Here is an 11,249-nt window from a genome sequence, read left to right as displayed (position 1 = left end):
GAGCACAAGCAGGAGTCAAATACATCCCCTGAGCACTTAAAACAACGGATAAGCAACGAGGGATATGTGCCAGAACAAGTTCTTAATGTCGGGGCTTGTCTGTGGGGGGAAATGTCTAAATAAAGCCTTGTAATACCGTGTTTCCCTTTAAAAAAAAAGGCGTAGTCATAAAGTAATCCGTAGCAGGCTTTTTAAACATTTGTTAAATAGAAGACACCCCCTGGAAATAAGCCATACCTCCGCGCTGCGCTGTGTGAGACCGCGAGCGCCCAGCCAGCCAGCGGGACCCAGCAGCAGCGCTGTCCTCGTCCTCGTCCTCCTGCTGCTGCTGCTGCCCGGCTGGGCTCCGGCTGTCCCCGCCCAGCCTCCTCCGCGACCCCCAGGGGGCTCGCCTCCACCTGGACCGACCGACAGCAGCAGCGGGAGGACGAGGACGGCGCTGCTGCTGGGTCCCGCTGCCTGGATTCCTAGAGAGGATAGGAAGTGGAGGGCGGGGGAGGGTGAAGTCCTCCAGAGCAGAAGCCCTCCCCTGCCCAGTCCCTTCCTGCAAGCAAAGAGGAAGCTGCTTTCTTCTCTCTGCTTTGCAAAAACTTCCTCGGTGCCCCTCGTGGAATCTGGTGAGTCTCTTCTCTCTTCCCCTTTAGGGTGCAACTGGGAGAAGGGCGTCCCAGGGCTGCAAGGGAGGAGGGAAGGGCCACCCCCCCGTTCAGCTCATGCATGGGGGGGAGACCCCCAAGTCAGGGACAGGGAGCAGAGGGTCCTGCCCCCAATTCCTCTCTGCCAAGCCGTGGGGGGGGGGCTGAGTGTCCAGCAGGTCTGCAACTCTGTTCTTCCTTTGGACGGAGATGCTGCCTTCCTTTTTGGGGAGGAGTCTTCGGGGCAACAAAAACAGGGCATGCAAATAAGCCCCCTTCAGATTTAGGGGAGAGTCGCCTTTCATAACACAGATAAGCATCCGAGGAATCCGAGGGAGGAGAAGTCCTGGGGAGATACAGCCCCCCAAGTGTAGAGACTGGATGGGAGACCCTCTCCCACCATCTACCCATCAACTACAATTCCCAGAGTTCCCTGGCAAGAAGTGTGGGTTGGTGACCACCAGGGCCCGTCTTAAGCCTATCTGGCGCCGTGGTGCAAAGCTCCCTCCGGCGCCCCCCCCCCACGGTTTCCCGATGTCTTTTACAGCGAGAATAGTCATTTTGTAACAAACTGCAAACGCTAGTCACACACAAAAAATAGGATTCTGGGTGGGGGTTCAGCTTTATAGTTATAGTTTGAGCAGGAAGGGAGTCTTGGTGACAAACTGCAAGTTAAGAAAGGTAAATAATCTCTTTGCCCAAGAAACTGCAGTAGGGTAAATCCCCTTACTACCACATTCTTTTCAATGAAACTTTGTTTTTTCTTGCTCCCACACTGTCTTTCTTATTTCCCCAAATTTCAAGTTTTCTGCCTGTGATGTTTCTTCTTCTTCCCTGCCTCGTTCTGTGTTAATTCTTATTTTCTCTTCCCTCTTTCATTTCCTTTCATTCATTTTGGGGGTGGGAAGTATGCTGGATGCTTGGGGGGGGGAGTCAGAGCTTAGAATAAACCCCACTTACACTCCCATATTTTATCCCCCCAATGTACACATAAAAGTGTAAAAAGATGGCGACCTGAATGGGCTGCACCACTTCAGAAGGGTGCATGGTGCACATTACAGACTGAGACTTTAGTAGGTAATTGTCAGGGTCGAGACAGATGAGGAGGAATGGTGGCACACATACCCTGGCGAGGAGGTACCCGCAGAAGAATTTGAGGAATTCCTGCCTGATGAAGACTGGAAGCGGCACTTCTCTGAGGAGGAGGAATCTGACAGAGGGGGGAAGGAGATCAGAGCTGGGAGAAGTTGGGTCAGAAGCAGGTCCCAGTCAGGGAGGGAATCAGCCGGCCCCCTCCATTCGCTGCTCGACAACGCAGAGCAGAGAGAAAAAGACTGCAATTAGAAACAGCTGCAGCTCGTAGAAAGCGTGGGAGCGAATCAGATACTTAAGGGGAGGTTGGATGCCCCATTTTTCAGCGTCTGCAACTGCCGTGCTGAAGGCATAGTTGAAAACGCTCGCCGTGTGTTTATTCCTGTATTCTGACTCCTGGCTAACCCTGACCTCGGCTTCCTGACTGAACGGACTTCGGCTTTATATGACCCTGACTGCTGGCTTTGACCTGGACTGCGTACCTTGGCTTCACCTGGCCCTGACTGCTGCTCTTCAGTGCACCAACTTGTCGGCGTCCTAACAGTGATGCTGATTTCCTACTTGCAGGGAGTCATTTGTTTTAATGATTTTAAAAGAGAGGGGAACATTTAGTTCCCGCCTGCAGGTTTCCCATAGGAACTGGGTTGGCCACTCTGAGAACAGGATGCTGAACTAGATGAGTCTATTGCCTGATCCAGCAGGGCTCTTGTTCATAAACTCTGGCATTTTCAGTGAGGGGAGAGACTCCATCAGGCAAGGCCTCCTTCCACCTGCCTTGCTCTACCCTGTAGTCTCTGCTTCTCAATGTGTATTGTATTTTATGTACTGTGGCTTGCAGTTGATTTATTGATTATAGTTTAGATATTATTTATTGCAACTGTTGAGTGGATTTCTGTTTTAACTTTTATATGTTGATATTATTGTTTTATATTATTCTAATGATTGTTGAATGTTACTTTTTTGATGTAGGTTGCCTACATCAAAAGGTTATGTTTTATTATATTCTGTTGGAAGCCGCCCAGAGTGGCTGGCGTATAAATAATAAATTATTATTATTATTATTATTATTATTATTATTCAGTTAAAAGGATCAGGTGGTAACTAATGGAAAATACTCTGCCTGAGAAAGCTATTATCAGACAGACTAGACAATAAAGGGCTAAATGGACAAAGAGTAGTAATGGACAAACAACTTTCTTCACTTTATTAATGCAATACTATGGTGTCAACATATTATGAAGTTAACCATTCCTGGTAACAGAGGAAATTGGAACCACTAGAAATATTTAGAAATGGGGTTTCTCTTGGGAAGGGGCTGCCCCATTTGTGCTTCTCCAGGGGCAGGAGAATCCCTGCAGGGCCTCTGAGAATCCCTTTGCTTCTTCCTCTCTCCCAGGACCCTGCAGCTTGTTTTGGCTCCTTGACTCTTCGGGAAGGATGAGTCCTGCAAAGGTAGCGAGGATGGAAGGGGGAAGATGGACGGTTGACCTGATCAGGTTGTCTCCTGCATCCCTCTTCACAACCTCTGGGCTTTCCCTCCCAGGGACCTCTGAGAGATCTGGTGAGTTCCAGGGGAGTGGAGATGGGAGTATGGAGGGATGGAGCCAGAGAGGTATTGGGGCTTGCTCAGCTTGGGGGTGGCAGGGGAGGTAGGCAGACAGATGGAGATTGAGAAGGTGAGCACATTTTTGGGCTCCTCCACCTGCCTGCCTGCCTGCCTGTGCCTTTGTCTTCTGCAGACAATTTGAGCTAGGAATACATCACAGCTCCCCGGCCACCACAATGTATTGGTGGATCAAAATGTCTAATACCAGTGACGTGATCTGAATGCCTTACCAATGTCAGACTACATACCGCTGCATCACACAGCAGTAGAAGCAACGAATCTTTAAAGTAACGTGATCCTGCTTTGCACTTTGAATGCAGATAGGGCCTCTGTGTGTTGCCTTTTTCTTTTCTTTTTGGAATAACTTTTTATTTGCTTTTTAAAACAAGGAACATATGAATAATAAATGATACAAACAGGTAGACCGGGACTTCTCATGTCATTTGTATCTCTCAAAACTAGCAGAATATCTATAACATGGTTCATCATTAGTTGGCAGTTTATGAGTTCTTGGTTCATGAACACATAGCTTGATGTCTATTAAGGAGCTGTTGTGGTTGTTGTGCTTAGATTAAGTTTGAGTAATAGTCAGTTTCCCTCTTCTGTTAGCAATGAAACAATTCAGAGTTGCTCTCCTCAAGAACATGGGGGGGGGTTCAAACTGAAGAAAGTGATTTACATCTAAATTTAAATTTACACTAACCAGATTGAGGTAAATGCTGATGGGGAGTGTGCAAGTGATGGCGTTGCTGTTTCTTTCATAGACAAGACGTGGACATTGCTGGATCCTGACCAAAGAACTCTGCATAAGGAAGTCATGGAGGAGAATAGTGGAATCATGGACCCTCTAGGTAAAACTCCCCTTTGGATCATAAGATCAGTTTTTAAATTCCATACATACCTCTATGTGATGAACCTCCACTACTTGGATAGAGACCAACAGCATCTGGGATTCTTGCATCCCCACTGTGAGCCCTGAATGGAGGGATATCAACTCTTTTCTCTGTGAATATTCTTTGTCTAGTCATCCCTTTCTAAACAATGACCAGACTTGTCTGAACTGCCCAGGCCTTCTTAAATGTCGGCTTGAGAGTTTTTTGGGAAGTTGGAAGTAACTTCTGTCAGGTTTGTTGTTTTTGCTTTTGCTTCTGTCTGCATTTGGTTGACCAAAGAGATGACTGACCTTTCAGATGGAGTGGACTCCATGATGGAGCCAAACAAAATCTATCCTGGATGAAAGCCAAGCAATATGTCAGTTAATACCACCAACAAAGGCAGTGAAAACTATAGTAAGGCCTCACCTCTAACTCTCTTCAACTCTTCCTCTATCATAAGCATTCATTAACATTGTTCAATAATCTGGAGCTCCATTTCTTCCTGAGGCTCTAATTAGCTTCTCTCTTCATTGCAGATGGTGATGAATTGGAAGGGAAGAACAAGGGGGACCACAACAGAATCCACATAGCGGAGAAGTCAGATAAATATTCAGAGTGTGGAGAGAACATCCGTCAGAGCTCCCAATCCACCTCCAATCAAAGAAAGAGCTTAATTAAAAGGAATAGTCTCACATCACACGAAAGAACACAGAGTAGGGAGAAATTGTATCAGTGCAGAGTATGTGGGAAGAGCTTCAATCGGAAGTATAGTCTCACTTTGCACCAAAGAATTCATACAGGGGAGAAACCTTATCAATGCTTGGAATGTGGAAAGAGCTTCAGATACAGGGCATATCTCATTTGCCATCAAAGAATTCATACAGGGGAGAAACCCTATCAGTGCTTGGACTGTGGAAAGAGCTTCAGTCACAGGAACAATCTCACTTGCCATCAAAGAATTCATACAGGGGATAAACCGTATCAGTGCTTAGAATGTGGGAAGAGCTTTCGTCTGAGTGGTGATCTCACTTTCCATCATAGAATTCATACAGGGGAGAAACCCTATCAATGCTTGGAATGTGGAAATAGCTTCAGTCACAGTAATAGTCTCACTGCCCATCGAAGAATTCATACAGAGGAACAACCCTATCAGTGCTTGGACTGTGGAAAGAGCTTCAGTCAAAGGAGCACTCTCAAGACCCATCAAAGAATTCATACAGGGGAGAAACCCTATCAGTGCTTGGAATGTGGGAAGAGCTTCAGTAACAGTGCTATTCTCACTGCCCATCGAAGAATTCATACAGGGGAACAACCCTATCAGTGCTTGGACTGTGGAAAGAGCTTCAGTCACAGACACAATCTCACTTCCCATCAAAGAATTCATACAGGGGAGAAACCCTATCAGTGCTTGGAATGTGAAAAGAGCTTTAGACGCAGCCACCATCTGACTTCACATCAAAGAATTCATACCGGGCAGAAACCCTATCAGTGCTTGGAATGTGGAAAGAGCTTTCGTCAGAGTGGTGATCTCAATTCCCATCAAAGACTTCATACAGGCGGGAAACCGTATAATTGCTTGGAATGTGGAAAGAGCTTTCGTCTGAGTGGTGATCTCACTTCCCATCAAAGAATTCATACAGGGGAGAAACCCTATCGATGCCTGGAATGTGGAAAGCGCTTTAGTCTCGGCCACAGTCTCACTTCCCATCAAAGAATTCATACAGGGGAAAAACCCTATCAGTGCTTCGAATGTGGAAAAAGCTTCAGTCACAGGCACAGTCTCACTTCCCATCGAAAAGTTCATACAGGGGAGAAACCCTATCAGTGCTTCGAATGTGGAAAAAGCTTCAGTCAAAGTGCCCGTCTCACTTCTCATCAAAGCATTCATACAGAGGAGAAACCCTATCATTGCTTGGAATGTGGAAAGCGCTTCAGTCGGAAGGATATTCTCACTTCCCATCAAAGAATTCATACAGGGGAGAAACCCTATCAGTGCTTGGAATGTGGAAAGAGCTTTCGTCAGAGTGGGGATCTCACTTCCCATCGACGAATTCATACAGGGGAGAAACCCTATCAGTGCTTGGAATGTGGAAAGAGCTTCAGTCAGAAGAATAGTTTCACTTCTCATCAAAGAATTCATACAGGGGAGAAACCCTATCAGTGTTTGGAATGTGGAAAGAGCTTCAGTCGGAAGGATAATCTCACTTCCCATCAAAGAATTCATGCAAGAGCGAAAATGTCTTAGTGTTTGCAATGTGGGAGAAGATTCTGTCATGGCCCACCAAATACAGGGTTGAAAGCATATCAGCACATGGAACGTGTATAAAATTTCACTTGTTAAAAAGTCAATTTAAAATTTCACAGCAGGGTGAATTATGAAATTATAGATTCAGAATCTAGTCCAACCCCCTCCAGAAATTTCATTTCAAGCATCCATGACAGATGGTCATCCAACGTCTTCTTGCAAAACTCCCAATGAAGGTCCACCCCCTTCTGATAGAGTTCCTTTTCACTGTCAGGTCTTACTATTACAGATAAAATATTAAAAAAGACTTTGGAGAAGACTTCCGGTGTGATGGCCTATGGCGTTTGACTGCTTTCCTAGGACACGGCACCCCAGTCGTGCAATTAAACAATGTGAATCTGGGGGTAATTATCCCTGTTGAACCCCGCAGGGACGGGGCGAATGTGCCTTCATCCGCGGGGTCGTCCGATATCTGCTGCTTGCTACAATGGAATGCAGGGGCAGGGGCTCTGGATGTTTAGCATTGCACCAATTGGAAACTCTCCAATGCCAACGCCATGAGCGGGAGCATTCCTGTTTTTCAATAAAGATTTGAATTCGGGCTTTGACAGGACTTTCATCGCTCTGCTACAGAATATGTGATGTGAACGTCTCATTTTTTTTATACTTGCTACTGTTGGGCCAATGCCCTCCCTCACTTGTCTGAATGGTGAGGAACTTAGCCTGTAGTAGCAGAGTACAGCAGAACCAAACTGTCATTGGAACGCAGTATCAAGATTTATTTACAAAAGAAAATAATAAGTCAACAGAACGGGGAGCTGACTCACACACCCATATACTTCAGCAAAAGCCAGGTGCAACCACCAGAGGGGAGGAGGGCAACGCCCAGCGGGGAGAGGGAGGAGATATATAATAGCTCCCATTCTCGCACAACAATATATTAGGTAATTAAAACAAAACAAAAAATGAGAAAAATATCCTTCCACTTGCACCTTAGGGACCAACTATGTTTGTTATTGGTATCAGCTTTTGTGTGCATGCAAACTTCTTCAGAAGATTATGCAATCAGGCAATTAAAGGCAGCATGTCACATTATGCAATCAAAGAACGAAACATTGCAATACTGACAGCTACTTCATGATTTGGCAAGCCTCATGGAGAAAGATTCAAGTAATTAAATGGAATGCAAGTGAAACTTTATAAATAAATTGAGAATTTGATGTTTAATGGCGCGATCCTTTGTGGAGGGCTCTAATTAGAAGTGGCAAGGTATCAACTTGTTTGAAGTTATGAAGAGACTTTGTTCAAATACATGATTAAATATGTTTTCGGCTGGGAATGATAAAATGGCACAAATGATGGTGCATTAGGAAAAAAGGAGCCCCTCTCAAAGGGGACAGAAGACAACCAACAAATTACAACTGGGGAATATTTCACACAAGAAACCACATCTGCTCGCATGGACTTTTGTCATATAAGGATTTATATAAGTGAAGGCGAGTCTTTGATCTTTGGAAGGTTCCCCTAGGGGGAAGACAGCCCAGAGTCCTAGAAGATAAGACGGTGGGATGAAATAGGGCCTTCTGAGGAGGGATTGCACCAAAAACAATTGATTGACAACAGGAAGAAGAACAAAATTTTACTCTTACATGTTAATTTGCATATAGATCTGTTAAATATGATGAAAGTCGCATACCAGTGGCTGTCAAGATAAGATAAAGGATTAAGATCAGCTTACAATCTATTTGAAATAAACAACAAAGAGATTTGGAATCATTGGCAGCATTTGAATAAATGTACACAATTTTATTAGCACAAAAATGAATTGGAACAATAGGAAAGTAATATTTACAACTGTACAACATTCAGAAACTATGATTAAATAAAACAGTTAAGGGAGCAGGGAGGTGTCTGTGAGGGGAGAGGGAGGGAAAGGGGGGAAATGTAATTGACTGTACTCCTGAAAATTTGTATGGATTTTGTATTTTTTTCTTTAATAAAAAACTTTATTTTAAAAAAAGATCAGTATAATATTGGGCTCCAGGGTTAAAACGTTATCTAAAATGAATCACATATTACTTGAGTGGGATACAAAGAATGAAATGATGAAATCATCAATGATAAGCTGGTCCAGAGATGAAGGACACAACACTGACTTTGCTTTATGGGAACAACTGTGGAAAGCAAATTTAAGGGTTACATCTCTCAACATGCTAAGGGAAAACTTCATGAAGATGATGCAGAGGAGGTCAACCAAGATGACCAAGGGTCTGAAACCAAGCCTTATGAGGAGTGCTTGAAGGAACTGGGGGGGGGGTTATATATTTTAAGTGAAGTTTGCCAAAATCTACACTTCTGGCATGGGTTGCCATACGCCCAGATTTTATCGGACTTTCCAGCAATTTCTGCGCACACGCTGCTTACAATTCAGGATGTGTGGCAACCATATGTATATACAGTGGTACCTCAGTTTTCAAACAGCTTAGTTCCTGAACAACTTTGAACTCAAAAGCTGCAAACCTGGAAGTCAGTGTTCCGGTTTGCAAAGTTTGCTTTGGAAGGCGAACATTTTCCTGAGCTTCTACTATTGCACTGCTAATTTGTGCCCCCCCATTGTAATCAAAGCCTTTTTCCTCCTATTTTTCCTGTTGTGATGCTAATTTGGGTCCCCCCCCATTGTAATCAAAGCCCTTTTCCTCCTATTTTTCCTGTTGTGATGCTAATTTGGTTCTCCCCCCCCCATTGTAATCAAAGCCTTCCATTTCTGATTCAGTGTTCTGAGCTGATATTTGCAGCTTCTATTTGCTCCTTCTCTTTTTTTGTTTCTGTGACTGTGACTTGTTCATCATTTTTGATTCTGTTATTGCGGCACTGTATAAAAGCGGCCCATCCAAACAATGGCTATCATCAGTGCAGGTAAAGGGAGAAAATTAATTTACAGTACTGTCTTCTTTATTTCATAGTACAGTACATTGATTATTGCTTTCATTTTATGGATCAATGGTCTCGTTAGTAAAATTCATGTTAAATTGCTGTTTTAGGAGTTGTTTTTAAAAGTCTGGAACATATTAAAAAAAATTGCATTACTTTCTATGGGAAAGCACGCCTTGGTTTTGGAACACTTTGGTTTTTGAACAGACTTTCAGAACGGATTAAGTTTGAGAACCAAGGTACCACTGTAGTCAGTTTCTTCAGTCTGACTATATACCCACAATGGGTTGTCTTACAGTTTGTGTGTGAACATAATCAAAGATCCTTGGAGACTCAGGCAGAAGTTGAACAAACAAGATTTATATCACAGAACAAAGTTGAAAAAAGCAAAGGATGTGTCAGGAGATAATGTTTTTTCAGGAAACAGATACCTTAATAATAAATTGTACTAAATTTAGTGCATATTACAAGCTTCTAAACAAGGTAGTAAACACACAGCTTCTTTTAAAGTTCTGTTTGCTCATGTGAACTAAGGCTTGACTTCACATTCCACACATCCAACTTGTTTCTCTCCTGGTTACAGGTAGGTAGCCGTGTTGGTCTGGATCGAAGTAAAATAAAAAAATTCCTTCAGTAGCACCTTAAAGACCAACTAAGTTTTTATTTTGGTATGAGCTTTCGTGTGCATGCACACTTCTTCAGATACAGTGAATTATTTTGTTTCTCTCCTGTGTGAGTTCATTTATGTACTCTTAAGTGATCGACTTTGACTAAACCCATTTTCACATGCCATGCATTTAAATGTGTACAGTGGAACCTCGGTTTATGAACACCTCAGTTTACAAATTTTCGGTTTACGAACGCCGCGGCCCCCTCTGGAACGGATTAATTCACTTTCCATTACTTTCAATGGGAAAGTTTCCTTCAGTTTATGAACGCTTCAGTTTATGAACATACTTCTGGAACCAATTACACCCATGCTTCGGGTTAAGTACGCTTCAGGTTGAGTACTCTGCGGACCCATCTGGAACAGATTAATCCACTTTCCATTACTTTCAATGGGAAAGTTCGCTTCAGTTTATGAACGCTTCAGTTTATAAACAGACTTCCGGAACCAATTGTGTTCATAAACCGAGGTACCACTGTATTCCTCTGGTGTATAGTAAGGTTGTCCTTTGATCTGAACTACGTTCCACACTTCACACAACCCTAGAATACCTCTTGAACACTGAACAGATCTTTATGGATCAAAAAGGAACACATATGTTGATATACAACCTGAGGCCACTGGGTACAAGGGTGAGGCTGCATATGAGGGGCAGGAGGTGTGTGTCTTGTATTAACATTTTTGTACATTTTTAATGCCAATACAATAATATATATATATATATATATATATATATATATATATATTATATAAAGGTATTTGTATGCCAGTGATCTATATTGGAATCATAGAATCTTACAGTTGGAAGGGACACCCAAGGGTCATCTAGTCCAACCCCTGCAGTGCAGGAATCTCAGCTAAAGCATCCATGACAGAAGGCCATCCAACTTCTGCTTAAAGATCTTAAAGACCTCCAAGGAAGTGGAGTCCACAACCTACTGAGGGAGACCAATCCACTTTCGAACAGCTCTTAGTATCAGAAGGTTTCTCTGTATGTTTAGTCGGAATCTCCATCCCTGTAACTTGAAGCCCTTGGTTCGAGTCCTTGTTAACTTGGGGGTTGGACTGGATGGCCCTTGTGGTTTCTTCCAACTCTATGATTCTATTGAAATAGGAATCGGGGTACACAATCCAGGTTTAAGGGGTCCAGAAATGAACAGAGAGGGGACACATTCATTGCCCACTCAGAAGCCATATT

General features: G+C 43.6%; 2 protein-coding genes across 2 annotated transcripts in view; both read left to right on the top strand.

The window, feature by feature from the left end:
- Positions 1 to 569: 569 nt before the first annotated feature.
- Positions 570 to 11,249, top strand: part of LOC118081209 (zinc finger protein 883-like) — a 33,378-nt gene continuing 22,698 nt past the window's right edge. Inside the window, exon 1 of the mRNA XM_060269135.1 lies at positions 570 to 617. The gene's annotated coding sequence lies outside the window, so the exon portion shown is untranslated. The remainder of the gene's footprint in view (positions 618 to 11,249) is intronic.
- Positions 3,170 to 8,001, top strand: LOC132591274 (zinc finger protein 345-like). The gene is made up of 3 exons (XM_060269154.1): positions 3,170 to 3,288; positions 4,098 to 4,184; positions 4,745 to 8,001. Exons 1-3 carry the CDS (start codon positions 3,189 to 3,191, stop codon positions 6,451 to 6,453), a joined length of 1,896 nt encoding a protein of 631 aa, XP_060125137.1. The 5' UTR covers positions 3,170 to 3,188; the 3' UTR covers positions 6,454 to 8,001.

The sequence above is a fragment of the Zootoca vivipara genome, chromosome 2, assembly GCF_963506605.1.
Source record: "Zootoca vivipara chromosome 2, rZooViv1.1, whole genome shotgun sequence".
NCBI classification, from domain to species: Eukaryota; Metazoa; Chordata; class Lepidosauria; order Squamata; family Lacertidae; genus Zootoca; species Zootoca vivipara.
This window is presented reverse-complemented; position numbering and strand designations above follow the sequence as displayed.